The sequence below is a fragment of the Punica granatum genome, chromosome 2 (genome assembly GCF_007655135.1).
Source record: "Punica granatum isolate Tunisia-2019 chromosome 2, ASM765513v2, whole genome shotgun sequence".
In the NCBI taxonomy this organism is placed as follows: domain Eukaryota; kingdom Viridiplantae; phylum Streptophyta; class Magnoliopsida; order Myrtales; family Lythraceae; genus Punica; species Punica granatum.
Genome location: NC_045128.1, coordinates 11,484,356 through 11,499,841, shown reverse-complemented (window position 1 = coordinate 11,499,841; position 15,486 = coordinate 11,484,356). Strand labels below are relative to the sequence as shown.

The 15,486-nt window shown below is 35.1% G+C and overlaps 1 protein-coding gene and 1 long non-coding RNA gene across 3 annotated transcripts; both read right to left on the bottom strand.

Annotated features, from left to right (window-relative positions):
• Window positions 1-4,996: 4,996 nt before the first annotated feature.
• LOC116197172 (probable glycosyltransferase At3g07620) lies at window positions 4,997-8,660 on the bottom strand. 2 transcript variants are annotated; one of them, XM_031527228.1, is made up of 5 exons: window positions 8,376-8,660; window positions 7,129-8,048; window positions 6,913-7,043; window positions 6,345-6,693; window positions 4,997-5,824 (listed from the first exon to the last, which is right to left on the bottom strand). In XM_031527228.1, the coding sequence occupies exons 2-5, from the start codon at window positions 7,888-7,890 to the stop codon at window positions 5,156-5,158; spliced, it is 1,911 nt and encodes a 636-aa protein (XP_031383088.1). In that variant the 5' UTR covers window positions 7,891-8,048; window positions 8,376-8,660; the 3' UTR covers window positions 4,997-5,155. The 2 variants fall into 2 exon arrangements, with proteins under 2 accessions (XP_031383088.1, XP_031383087.1); XM_031527227.1 differs by having other exon boundaries at window positions 5,156-5,824; window positions 7,129-7,972.
• Window positions 8,661-11,455: 2,795 nt separating this feature from the next.
• On the bottom strand, window positions 11,456-12,143 carry LOC116197420. The gene is made up of 2 exons (XR_004155035.1): window positions 12,019-12,143; window positions 11,456-11,571 (listed from the first exon to the last, which is right to left on the bottom strand). It is a non-coding gene; the product is annotated as an uncharacterized LOC116197420 (long non-coding RNA).
• Window positions 12,144-15,486: the final 3,343 nt, after the last annotated feature.

Sequence of the window (15,486 nt, the reverse complement as noted above, 5' to 3'; positions counted from 1 at the left end):
GTATTAGCTCACGAAAACAGAGAGGATGCCTCAGATGAACTTTTCCAAGCATTCAATTACGGTGCTCTCCCTTATACGAAGATATTCGTCATTCAAGTTTGTTGCTACTCTGTATGCCAACATACACATGGCTGCCATGCATTTTTGCAATAGGGATAAGCCCGCATTGCGTGTTGCATCGAATTTCTGTTGGAAATATGAATCAAGATTTAAGAGGCTATCGACAATGCGAAAGAACACATGCTGTCGTTGTTGGGACGGTTTCTCTCATATATGGAGAATGGTGAGGGTAGGCATTAGAGGTAGTCCCACATGAAAAAGTTAAGAGGAAACCCATAGGTTTATAAGAGACAATGGTATAGCAATCCATTAGTTTAAGCTTTTGGGTTGCGGATAGATCCGAGTCCTAAGTAAGCCCGTGTATTTTTCCTAACAAGTGGTATCAGAGCCCAAGGTAACGATCCTGGGAAAGTGCACACGCTATGCGTGGAAACCCACATCACACCAAGGCCCGAGTGTGGAACTCATGGCTATTGAAGGGCTTAACAATTGGTATCTAAGTCCGGAAGTGAAAGCCCAACTCGAAGTCCTCCACATAGTCAAAAATGGGGAGAATTTATTGGGATGGTTTCTCTCCTATATGGAGAATGGTGAAGGTAGGTATTGCAGGTAATTCCATATGGAAAAGTTAAGAGGAAATCCATAGTTTATAAAAGATAATGGTCTAGCAACCCATTAACTTAAACTTTTGGGTTACGGATAGACCTGAGTCCGAAGGAAGCCCATGAATTTTTCCTAACAGTCACATCGTAATCTTCTTAGGGATGTCTCAGGAGGGTACACCGGCTCCTCAGTGAAATAGTCCCTTAGAAGGCGTTGGTGTCCTGCAACACAATCAATGTTTGTTGTCCTCTTACAAGGTTTGGAGGAAGAGCTCTCCCCAAATTTCCCCTGCTGGATCTCCTTAAGAAGTTCAAGGGCAACGCTCTTCTGTTTCATTGAGCAACAACTGTTCCATCCAATCCAAGGGATCCCAAGAGAAGTTGTTGGTTGATCATGGTTTCCGACCATATTTAGATGGTGGATGTTGGATAAGTGTTTTGAGAGGATGTGAATTAGTGCAAATGAGAGGATGTGAGTGAGTGCATATGAGATTGAAAGCATTTTATAATGGATTGAAACAACTATTTTCCAACGGCTAGTTTTCAATAGCTACTTTCAAACGGTTATTTTCCAACATCTAGTTTTTAAAATTTAGATTAATTAATAACTTTCAATAAGACATGATAGTCAATTTAAAATTTATTACATCATTAAGATTAGAAACATAAATTACAAGTGCATAGATAAAGTTGAAACATGAGATTAAAAGTGCAAAGCTCAAGTTGAAACCTACAATTATAAGTACTTTGCTAGAACTTGCGCGAGCATCTTCTCATGACTGGCAAGTCTTGCCAATGGATATCCAGTCGTGTATGTACTAAGGATTTGCAAGGCCAATTCCCTTTCCTTATGCTCTGCCTCTTTATCCTTCTGATCCGCCAACCTATTCTTCACCGCAATTTCCTCCTTACTGAGTTTGAATTCCTTTTCTTTCATAATCTACGAATCCACACCTCCGACCGTACTAGCACTGTGAAGACTTCTCCATTTTGGTTCCCTACGGAGTATATTCCAAGCTAACTCCATGGTGAATTTTACCTTGTGCTTTTTGTGATATAGTGAATACGCCATCTCCAATACCTGGTCTTGATTCGATCCGCTAGGATGATGATGGGCAGCAGCTTCATAGAATCCGTGAAAACTCGTGCACTCCTTGTTCATCTTACACCATCTCTGCTTCAAGGCGGTGATTGGTTTTTGGCTGAAGGCTGTGTTTGTTTCGATGCAAAAGTGTGGATTTTGTCCTAGAATGTATTACCGTGTCGATCGTCGCCGACCACGGGATCTTTTCCCAACATTTAGCCACATATTTATTTAGCAGTTGATCATCTTCCCACTGCCATTTACCACCAAAGCGGCCAACTGTCCCTTCATCTTGAACATCGTCTTCATTGAGATCGATACCCTTTAGGCAGCTACTTGAAAATTCAGTGAATGGTGAATTCAATGTCAGTGTCAATGTCACGAGGATTTATCAGACTCAGCATTACCACTTCCAAATGCCGAAGAAGGACCACTCATAAATTGGGAGGGTGAACCCGCATGTCCATAATATGGATTTCGAAAGTTGGGAACATAGGTGTAACATCCCAAATTTCCTTATATCATATGACTTTGTAAAGATATTGTTTCATGAAAAATATTATTTGTACACGTATGAATTTATTATAGATGTCAATATAAAAAAATTAGTTTGTATTATAATTAAGATTAATAAGATAGACTTGAATTTTAACTTTACAGGTGTCGATATTGCTTTTAAAATCATCACCTCATCAGCATATTTCACCGCCATACTTTTGTGCACTTTATGTTGACCTCATTCGTTCGTTCATTCATTTCAAGCCATTCTTAAAAATTGAGAGAGAGGTCGAGGGATGGAGAAGAGCATAGAGATTTGAGTGGGAAAAAAATATTATTATTATTATAGAAAATTAGAAATTCGAGTGTTTTTCGATGTTTCGGAGTATTAGGGCTTGTCAATGTGAGTAATCTATTCCTAACCTATTATTTTTATCGTGATTATAATCGGTTTATTATAACTGTATTGTCATAATCATGTTAATGTTTCGAATCATGCATGTATTTTTTACGATGGATTACGATATTTGTGAATGAGTTAGTGAGATTTTGAGATGTGGATTGAGATTGATGGAAATTGGTGAGTCTTGTAGCGCCCTTGCGCCCTTAAGCTAAGCTATAAAAAGAGCTACCTGGAGCAAAGAGGCTGGCAGTGTGGAGCCACCACTGTGGTCGGGAGCTGGAAATGGGCACATGGATAATCTGAGTTCTGGAGATCTCAATGATATTCTTACGATATTACTGAACCAGTGTCATGATCTGGCTAGTTTATGTTGTTGTTATTCTCTGGGTGTCAAGCTCACCGCCAAATATATTCTCTCGATGTTTTACAAGTCAGAATGGCGGTGGACCTATAGCGTTTATTGGACTTTTACTCGTTCGGTCGAAATTGTAATTTTCTGAGTATTCCTCATTTGTATGGAAATTGATTCATATTAATCGATTTTCATCTTATACAAATTTTGGATCTTAAAATATGGATTTTGGGAATTAGGATTTGGGGAGTTTCGGATTTTGCATATAAAATCCAGGAGCGATCGGATTTCGGGAAATTTGATTTGGATTCAACATTTTTTCAGGTCGAAGAAGAAGAATGAGAAGAAGAAGATAAAGTGTTAATTTGGAGTGAAATTTAAATTTAGTTCAAAGGGGTATTTATAGTGCTATTTTGAAAATTTTAAAAATGTATATATTAATTTTTTATAGGCCAACGGCCAAAAATCCAGCTGTTGGAGCCAACAGATTTTTTTAAAAAATAAAAATAAAAAGAATATTGAGGTTGCCGTGTAGGTTCCAATGCTGCCATGCAGCAGAAAATAATTCGTATCTGTGCAGAGAGACGAGTCTCTCTGCACAAAGACACGGCTCCACGCGTGGAGCCATCTCCAACGGCCGCGCATGTCTCATGCGCTACCACGTGGTAGTAAAGACGAGCGTCCTTGGACTGCTTGAGATGGTCTTAAGTCATTATTCCCCGATTTTGGTTGTGTTTGATCACAAAAATTAAGTGCTGAAATGAAACATCCGGCACTTAATTTTATTTAGCTGATTTGATAATGCAAAATAAAAAGTGATTTAATTTAATGAAGCAGTAAAGAGAGCACTTTATCACTAAGTAGATTTGCGATTACCTAGCATGTGTTTGATAATTACTTAATCAAATAAGTGCTTTTAAATTAAAAACAAGTTAGTTATAATGAAAAATAAATGGAAGAAAGAGGAAAAGAGGAAAGGTGAGGGTTCAATTTACTAAATCATTGAGTCAAAAATTACTTAATGATTAAGCCAATTTTTATTACTCACTCATTAAGTAGATTTTGATTCAATGATTAAGTAGATTGAACCCTCAGCCTTTCTCTTTTCCTCTTTCTCCCATCAATTTTCCATTATAATTAACTTGTAACTAACTTTTAATCACTTATTTGATTAAGTAGTTATCAATTACGTGCTTCATCATTCATTAGATTTTTGCTGGCCATTTTATCATATTTGCAGGGTGCTCTTGAATTATTCTATAATTGTAGTTTAGTCCATTTTTATGACTTTCTCGCAGAAAGTTAGAGAGCGAGGGGCTGTGTGATCTATGGGAAAGGGCGGTGGCAACAGAGATGGGAACCGCCACTACTCGGAACCACAAGCAAGGTCGCCGACGACCTCATTCGTGGCAGTGGAGGTCACCACCGCCCCTTCTCATAGATCGCACAACCCCTTCCCCCTTTGATCTCAATATGCTCTCATTCTTTTCTCATTTTTTACTTTTGTCGTCAACGGCTTTGCCTTGGACGGTGGTAGCCGGGACCAAAGCCACCACTGCCCTTCCCTCTCCAATCTCACTATGTTCTCCCCTTTTTTTTCATTTTTTATTTTTTAGTAATTGAAATAAAAAAAATCTAGGGTCAAAGTGTAAAAAGAGTAAATATTGGGCTATGATATAAATATAATAACTCTTGAAAACTACACAATTTCAACACTATTTTACCAAATAATTTTGACTTAATCAATGAAGTACTTATTCTCTTAGGTGATTAAATTTTCAACACTTAATTTTGAGTACTTAATTTAAGTCCAAACAAACACGTGCTTTGTATTGTTTAACTTTTCTTAATTTTGGCTTGAGCCCCAAGTTCATAAAAAAGAAAAAATTAGAACATTTACCAAACAAGCTTAAATCAATTAAGTGTTTAAGATTTTAATTTTAGCATTCAATTAGTGCTTTGCCACACACCACCATAGGAAGCATAACACACCAAGCTTCACTCAACAATGATTCCGTAAATTGACAGGAAGAATTTCAGTACAAAATCTTTCTTATTCCGGATTTCTTTCGCAAGAAGATCGTACAAAGAAATATGTACAGATCACAAAACATTTACATACAACTGATTAGAGACAATCACAAGCACCTTTTACATCATCTTGGCTTTACCTGAAACACTCGGTTATACCAAATCGAATGAAGGGTCATATAGAAGAGGTCGTACTTCACGGGCTTCGCATGCCAGAGGAAATGCTGTTGGACCTTCCTAACCCGGAGCTGCATCTCCCTGTACTTTTCTTCAGGAATGGATGCCAGAATTGTCTTCAAGTTAGGGATCTCCTTCTCCGCCAGAATTACAGAGAATGCGCTCCAATCAAGAACCTCAAAGAACGGTGGGACAAAATTATCGGAAATTACCACAGGGACACATTCATAAAATATGGCCTCGACCACCCTTGGGCTGTTTACCTCATACCCCTTGGGGCAGATGCAATACTTGCTGCTCTTCATATGTTGGATGTAGTTCATTTTGCTTGCAACTCCAGGGGGCATCGGGCCGAAGATCTTCATGTCGGGGTCCTTGTCCTTCCAATGCTTGAGCAGGATCGGACGGAAATAACCGTGCAAATTACCCGCGTAGAAAGCGAGGATGTGCCTCTTAGAAGGAGGTTTGCCTCCAAGATCTCTGAGTGGATTTCTTGCAGATCGGACGTATGTCTCAGGGAGAGAGACGTCACGCCCGATTTTGAATCCTTGGGTCACGTCAGCGTTGCAGAGGGCCTTGATGCATCGCTCCATGTGGTGCCTCGTCTCGTAAGGAGCCTGAGTATGAGATTGATCAAGTCAAGATGCATTTGGAACTTCAAAAATCAGTATCTTTTTGATAGTGCAAATCTGGAGACTGTTTGGTTTTCTTTCTTAAATTATTATTTCTTAAAAAAGGAGAAAGATGACTTATCTTTTCAAACAATAGCATGAAAACTGTCTCTATTTTTGAAAATTTTCAATCATGTAATAAAACAGAAAACCGTAATGATTCTCCAAAATAATTAACTTTTAAAACGTAAATTGATTAAAGAGTGAAGAGAGCAGGTAGACAAATCAAGCAGCAGTAAGAATGCAACCAATCTATTATGAGAATATAGCAAACAGAGGAGAATGCAAACTGCACGACTAATTTTCCAAGCATGCCGGTGTATTGCAGGAGAGCCACAAAAAGAGGTAAGCTTGTTTACCCACCTAAAAAGAAACTTCTAGCCTCCTTTAAAACATAGACCAACTTACTCCACTTCAAAATATCGAAAAGAAAAGGAAAAAAGGCAGGGAGGAAGAAATAGCATACCCAGTCATGGCATGCAACCAGAAAGTGATCGGATCCACCTGTTCGGTTGAAAAACGGATATTTTCTTGATATCATATCAGTGTACTGCTTCAAGTATTCACGCAAGTTTGTTCGATTGTGAGAGTTCCGGACATACACTTTATACTCCAACATTCGGGAGCTGAATGGCATGTAAAATAGGTGAGCCCTTCGAGGGTCTTTTACGACAAACTGCTTGTTCCCCTCCATTAGCTTCATAAACCACCCCTCAGAGGCATATAATCCCTTGAGTATCGCTTGATGGAACACGGGTTTCTGCCCTTCCTTATATACGTAGACTCTGAGTATGCGTTCCATAAGTTCATAGCTCCTGCAAAAGCATGGTCACATGAATCATCAGAACTCATTTTCGCTGAAGACTGCATTCATGAAAACTAGAGAAATTTTCACTTTTCCATTATCCATTATTTCAATAAATGAGAGAACAAGACAAAACAAGGTTGAATTTGTAAATTACAAGAAATGTTGATTGTGCCATGAAGTGCAAAGTAATCATATTGATGTCCAATATGATCAAGTTTTGCTTTACCTTTTAAACATGGAAATGTTTCGATATAGCGAGGCATAGAGTTCTTGATCTCCAACAGCAATTGGAGCATTCTCAATTTCCTTCCTCGCAGCCAAGAGTTCCTTGTCCCTCACTGAGGACCATCTTGGTCTCTAGAAACATGAAATTAGTTACATCTCCTGCAAAATCTACTGTATTGCTAGGACAACTTAGTATTGTGACTATAAAGGTTCATACCATAGATCGCGAAGAAGCTCGGTTTCGTACATATATGCGTTCCATCTGCTCAATTGTAGTAACTGATTTGGGTGGCATATCACACCGCATCTTCTTCTTTCCAGGAGAACTTATTACCAATAATTCATTCTTGGAAGCAGTTATAGCACTCTCTGAAGCATTTGAGGAACCAACAGAACCCATCTCATTTAACTTTGGGTCTTCAACAAAACTGATGTTAGACGGAGAAGTTACAACTGGAGAATCGATTGCAGCGGAACCATCTGATAGCAGACTCTCATTTCTAACCAGAGTCTGCAGCAAAGCGATATCTCCACCCATTTCAGGGACAAGATTACCACCTTGGCCTCCCATAGCCAGCGATTCGACACTGTCTGTAAACCCGGACAAAGAAGACACATTATTGGACTTATCATCAGCATTAAGTTCGATGGTACTATGATGGCCATCTCCCGCATTAAGATCACCAGAGCCTTTTGCAGTCCCAACTAAGACGAAAGCCTTAGTTGGTTCCGAAGCATTTACTACTGTAAGAGGATTGCGAGCCACCGAGGATTTCGAAGAAGAAGAAATCCCAGGAAAGAAGCTCCCATCTTCTTCAACTGAAGCTTTGCGATCAGGTAATAGCGAACGAAGAGCATTGCCATAAGGAAGCAGCAGGGACTGGAGCATTAAGTGGGTCGATGCAACCGCAACAACAGCTAATAGCCATCTCCGATTTCTCTTCTGGAAAACAGTTTGATATCTAAACAGCGAGCCCATTTCCAATTACCGACCTACTCCCACCTAATACATCTCAAACTGAATACAACCTCCGCAAAAGCACAGTGCATTTCCTTCAGTCCTGTTTCGTGATCGTGGAAGCAAAAAATCACCAGCAGAACGGCAAATTCGGATAAAGCACAAAGTGTGATATCACCCTATACAAAGATATCAAATATCAGATGAAAGTGTCCTGCACCCGAAACAAGAGAACCTCCCAATATTTACCCGAATCTTACAAGACTGAAAAAAAAAAAAAGGAATTTTCGGTAAATCTTTAAAAAATTACAGACATCCCTGAAACATAGTTCCACATAGAAACAATGTCGGCACCAGAAACAGAAGCACACGATCCAGACCCAGTTCTTGTCTTAGTCAACGCGACCGCGGAAATTCAGCAATAGCCCAGAAAACCGTTCAAACGTTACTTTGCCGGGGAAGCAGAGAAAACGAGAGCGTTAGGCTTAAAGGGCTTCAATGCTTACCGATTCACCGGCCAAAGAGAAACTCCCGGAGACCCAGAAAGACAAGACTGTGCTTCGGCCAGCGAAACCCTAGAAGGATGCTTCCCCAGTTGGACAGTGAAGTACAAAAGAGAAGATTTTGATGGGTTTAATGCATCATCTTCAGAGCTCCAGACAGTCAATGCTGAAACTAGAGCACGGCCGGCGCAGCTCAGTGGAGAAACCTTTGCTCGACTTCTTTCTTCCTCCTTTTTTTTTTCCCTGAACAATGAATTGAAGAGAAGGAGAGTCTCTGCTCCGACAAGATTTGAATATTTTCAATTCAAATTATTAACATTAATTAAAAAGGAAAATCGATGAATATATATAATACTAGTTTTTTTTTCTTTGCGTGGGTTATTTTCAAGATATACTTATTTAATAGGGAAAATGACACTGCTGGTCCTAAATATTTGTCAATTTTTGACATTGAATTCTAAAAGTTTCATTTCAAAAAATCAAGTCCTAAAAATTTTAGAAAAGTGTCAGAATTGGTCTAAAAGGTTTGAAAAAATGTCAACGGTGGTCCTATCCGTCCGCTTCCGTTACTGACCTGCCACCGTGGATTTAACGCCGTCAACTCCTTCGACGTGTCTATTAAATGATGACGTGGCACCCTTGACCCGAATAGAAAACTCGAAATCTCAGGTTGAAACCTAAAAAGTTCAATTCGGGTCGAAACCCTAAAACTTCCGGATTCTCGCTCTTCTCTTCCTTTCCCCAATCCGACTTGAAATTTCTTCCAAATGTGGAATCTCGGTGCTCTGTAGCTTCCGATATCTTCCATAGCTTCCATTTTCTTCCAGACTTTCGAAATCGTGGAGGTGAACTTTAATTTAGCTTCTCTATAAAGAATGTGTAATCATTTTTTTCCTCGACGGATGTTTTGTATTATTTTGTAAAGAATGCAAGCTCGAAAACAAAAGCAAGGGAGCAAGAGCAGCTCGGTGAATGCATCGAAAATTTCTCACAAATCCAATAGGAACGTGTCACGTCATCAGAGTAACGGCCAACTTGACGATGTTAGGTCCACGCAGGTAGACGATAACGGTCAGTTAGATTTAGGACCAACACTGACATTTTTCAAGCCTTTTAGGACTTGTTTTTCCGAAGTGAAATATTTAGGACTCGATGTCAAAAATTGACAAACTTATAGGACCACCACTGTCATTTTCCCTTATTTAATATAACGTAGATATCAAAGTAACTTTGCATGGATTATTTTCAAGAACACTCGTTCAATTTCAATGGATATGTAAAATAAGTCTAATTAATATGATTGATTTTAAGATTACATACTTTTTATAATAAAAAATTATGAACTAGGGGCGGCGATCCCGCGAGGTGCCACAGTAGAAAATTTTTGTTTAATATTTTGGTTCATTATAGTGGTTTATATAATAATCAATATAATGTATAATTGAAACTAATAATAAGACTACTTATTAGTAAAAATTTCAAACTCTCTATTATGTAAATAATCTAATTTTTTGAAAAGATGACACTAATTAATATTTCATAGAATATAAAAGGGTAAATTACAAAAAAAACCCAAATTTTGTAAAATGTCTCAGTTTTGTCCTAAATTTTGTTTTGTAACAGAAAAAACCATAAGTTTTCTAAAATGTCTCAAAAATGACCTCTGTTATAACTTCCGTCAATTTTTGCCTACGTGTGACCTACGTGGACTGTTAAAGAGACCCACCATCAGCAGCAAAAATTGACGAAAGTTATAACGGATGTCATTTTTGAGATATTTTAGAAAACTTATGGTTTTTTTGTTACAAAACAAAATTTAAGACAAAACTGAGACTTTTTACAAAATTTGGTTTTTTTTTTTTTTGTAATTTGCCCAAATATAAAAGATAGCATTCTCCCATTATATAAGAGTTTATAATGAAGGATAATTATTATTATGGGCAAATGATCAATCTAAAATTTTTAGTTGACAGATGGTGGAATTCATTCCTCATATACGTCCATATTTTCTTCTTAATTTTTAAATATGAATGTTAGCTTAACTCCATTGTATATAATTCATGTTATCATATATGATATTATTATTTTTATTTCATGGAGTGTGTGTTAATGTGTTAAATAGATTGAGTCTTAAATATAAAGCTCATTGTTTTGCCCTTAAAATGAGATGAACGAATAAGATTTGAAAATAATATTACATAAATCAAGACATGGTGGACTTAAAAAAATGAAAAATGTTTGCATTTTATAAATTTATGAAAATTAAATTAACAACGAAGTCATTTGCATCGTTGGATTATTTCATATGAATAAAGGGAGATAAAGTATTACTTATAATTAAAAAAAGTATGTGTTTAATTAGTATAATTTCTAAGAAAGATACAATATAGGCAAAGAAAGTCATTGTCTATGAATGAAAACTCGTAAAGAAAAATAAAGTACATGATATATCTATAACTCTTTAGAAGAAGATAACATAGATAGAAATAATAAAGTAAAATGTATTGTGTCAGATTCTATAGTAATTGGAAAAAAATGAGAAAAACTTGTATACCATATGGATGAAAAATGTGATATTATATTTTTTTAAAGAATAGCTGGTACAACCATAATGATCGGGTCATTTGACCCGATCGATCAATTGGGTTACCTTGTCGGCTGAAGTTTAAGAAATACTGGACAAAAGAAGAAAATAAAAAAAAATGGTAGACAAAAAAGATTTTGTATTCACGAACTAAAATAAAAAAATATATATATATATATATATCATAATTTGTATATCTAGTACTTCTAATATGTAATTTCTTCCAACTTTTCTAGATAAAAGTTTGGGTAAGAATATTTTTTTGGAAATGGTTCGACTATAACGATTGCAACATGTGGCATAACGTGTCAACTGGATTACGTGGTACATTATTCGGGTCAGATTTGAAGACACTAAAAGGGCGTAACACGTCGACTTACCAATCGGATCGTTTGGCATAACGCGTCAACCAAATTACTGGAACTCTATTCGCGTCGAATTTAAAAACACCAAAAAAGTGTAATGCATTGATGTAAAATCCGAAAATTTTACTACGATAAAAATCGATAATTACACATGAATTTTCATACAAATTATGAATATTCAGATAATTACAAATTCGATTGGCCGAGTAAAATTCCCGATAAAAGGCCATGATCCACCGCCATTTTTAACCTGTAAAACATTGAGAATATATTTGGGGGGGTGAGCTTGACGCTCAATGAATAACCACAACCTAATATCATAAAAATATCGTCGAGACTTCCAAAACTCAGATCGTCCCTGCGCCCCATTCCAGCTCCCGATCAAAATGGCGGCTCCACACTGGCAGCTTCTCTGTTCCAGGCAACCCTTTCCTACTGCTCGGCTTATGACTGGCTTCGGGCGCCACAGGACTCACCGACTCCCATCAATCTCATATACACAACTCAATACCTCACTTCTCATTTTCAAATATCATAATCGATTATATAAAAATGCAACTTCTCATTTTCAAATATCATAATCGATTATATAAAAATACATGCATGATCCGTGACATTGACATGGTTATGACAATGCAGTTTTAAAAATACCGACATAATGATAATAAAAGTACTAGTTTAATAATAGGTTACTCACCGTGAAGTCCCCGAACATCAAAACCTCGAAAAACTGATCATTTCCTATTTTTCCATTTTTTTTTCCATTTTCCCTCTCGGCCATTCAATCTCTCTGTGGCTCTCTCATTATGTTGAAATTTAGCAAATGGAATGAAGAATGGCCGAGATGGGGATTTGCAATTTAAAGAAGTGGGTAAGGCGGTGGAAATGGATCGAGATGGATATGTGGCACTTTAAAATTGGATGAGCTAATAACAATAAAATGGATGATGACACATGGAAAGTCAAGTTTAATACTTATCTTCTTAAAATTAAAAATCATATCAGTAATCAATGAATAAATCTAATGAAAACTATTAATATGTGAACATGTACTTATAAAAGCACTATAAAAGTCGGGATGTTACAATTGACCTAACGATCATATCGTTTTGAGTAAAGCGTCTACTGAATTACATGGAACCTTACTAGAATCGAATTTGAAAACACTGGGCGTAATGCATCGACCTAACAATCGGATCGTTTTGATATAATGTGTTGACCGAATTATGTGGATCTTTATTCGCGGCGGATTTGGAAACATTAAAAGGGCGTAATCCGTTGACCTAATAATCAGATCGTTTAGCATAAAGTGTCAAATGGATTACGTGGTACCGATAAAGTGTCGATCACATTAGGTGGTACTTTTATTTGGATCGTATTTGAAAACACTAAAAAAAATAGGAAATTTGAAAGAATAAAAATTTCAAAAATCGGGAAAAAGAAGAAGAAGAAGAAGAAGAAGAAGAAGAGGCGAGTGGAGAAAAGTCCCTACACCCTATTGGCGATGGACGACTTTTAATATTGATTATGTAATGTAATTTTACAATTGTTTTCAAATTAGTCATTAGAATTGAAATTTGAAAGCTATTAGAATATGTTTCTACAAGTAAATTGATGTACATAAATTGTAGATTGATGAAAAATTTCACTCTGAATTTTCCCTAAATTTCTCTTCTATTTGCTTATAATACACGTATCATCTTAAGTTCTTTTTTTATGATATTGTTGATAAAAAATACACGTATCATCTTAAATAGTTTTTTTTTATGATATTGTTGATAAAAAATAAGACGTCTATTTTACATTTATCGAGTATACTGTTTTGGGAGCCATCAAAATCTCCTCTTCTATGAACATTCTGTCTATGAGAATCTCTTTGTTCCCTTTGTTCATTTTCCTCTCTCCCTTTTCTTGTTCCTCGCAGTGTTGATAAGCATAGGCAAGAAACCCTAATCAACAGGCAAGTGGCCCACTTTGCTCCCACTTGTAGCGGGGGGGATGTCCATCAATTGCCCCCAATTTCAGTCGTCTTGTTTTGCTCAGGGTTTCAAAATTTCCCTCTATTCTGTATTTTGACTGCAGGACTTTCCATTCGTGATGTTTAAATTATGTTCACAGCAAGCCGCAAAGGCTTTGCTCTTTCGCATTTTAGTGAAGTCTCGAAAGAGCAAATTCCAATGTCAAAAGGTTATCTGTTCATTGATCAATACTAGTAAAGGCCAATGACCCTTTTATATTATCACTAGTTATCCAGAAATTGTTCCCTAAAGTCAAGAGAGATCCATCTGGGGCCTCCCGTTGGATCTTCCAAAAAGTGAAGGAAGAAGGCACAACAATGAAGATTTAACGGTCAGAGGAGTGACTTGACCTTCCGTGACTTGATCAAAATATTTCCCATAGTTATCTAGACCCGTGCATTATACGGATTTTATAAAAAAATTATTACAAAAGTTTAAATATAACAACAATAATTGGTATATATTCATAATTTTTATTAACTTGTAATAAGTTTATTTTCTATATTGCTTAAATTTTAATGGGGGCAATTTCAAACTTATAATAAAAGAATATATATATATAATATATGGCAAATTACACAAAAAATTTAAGTTTTGTAAAATATCTCAGTTTTGTCCTAAATTTTGTTTTGTAACAAAAAAAATCGCATGTTTTGAGAATCGTCTCAGATTTGACTTTCTGTTATCATTATGTTAAGTTTGCAATCTATTTGCCTACGTGGACTTCACGAGACCCACAAAATTTACACATAATCTGATCATATTCTCTTTTCTTTACAAAAATAACCTAAGTTTTCAAAAAAGTCACAGTTTTGTTCCAAATTTTAATTTGTAATTTAAAAAAATATATTTTAAAAATTTCTCAGAAATGGTCCATGAGAGGAGATGCTAGCCGGGGCTGACTTTAGGAGCAAAAACATATGGCTTTTTTCATTACAAACCAAATTTATATGGAATTGCGACTTTTTTGAAAATTTGAATTTTTTTATTTAACCTATCAATTTAATATCTAAGAAAATTAATTCAAAATTTAAATTTTTTAATTTATAGTTTGCATTAGCATGTGAAAATATATATATATATAAACATATATATGTAAATTTAGACTTGTAATAGAAGAATATATATCAAAAGTTGTTAAGTAAGAAATTCATGTAATATATGCATCATTGCAATCATCAATATAATTTTCAAAAAAAAAATTAAGATTACTTTAATATATAGTTTCTGTTAACATGTAATTTTTCTTATTGTATAAATTTTAATGCAGTAAATTCAGACTTGTAATAGAGAAATATATATCAAATATATATCAGAAGTCCTTAAATAATGAATTCATCTAATATATATATATCACTATAATTATCAATTTAATTTCTTAAAAAATTAATTCAGGATTTGAATACTTTTAGATAAAATTGTACCCTGAAAATATATTTTCTGATACCGCTATACAATTACAACATGTCTTTAGTTAATTTATGAAAAAATTATGCTCTTAAAACCAATCATAATTTTTAATTTCATTATTTGCTTGCACTTTATTATAACTAATATTCCATATATTAACTTTTATAAATATGAATACTTTTAGATAAAATGACCCAATAACTTGAATGAAGATGTACTTAACTAAGTTTTTATAAGATTAGTTATAATTCTTAAATTTTAAAATTAAATGTTATCATTTAATTCATATGGTGTATTAACATAGGAATTAGTAAGGATTTTACTGTTCTTATAAGATTAGTTATAACTAGCTCAATATCTCGTGCATTCCACGAGTTTGTTTTCATATATTCATATACCATTTCTTATCGTAATAATTTACATTTTGAAACCCAGATTTTCTAACTAAAAATAATAAAAATTTTCAATTATTAAATATAATTTTAAATATTTATCTTAACATTTTTTTTGTTAAAAATAAGAATAAGTTATTTTTTTTTGCCACATAGCAAGTTAATTATTATAATAATATTTTGAAACTATTTATTTCAATTGATATGCATCATCATAGTTTTGTTAATTATCAATATAGATTGACATATATTAAGTTTAGTAATTACAATGAAACTTCATTTTTCTCATTTTTTAAACAATATTTATGAGATTCTTACTTTTAAAATGTTATTTTTAGTTTTATT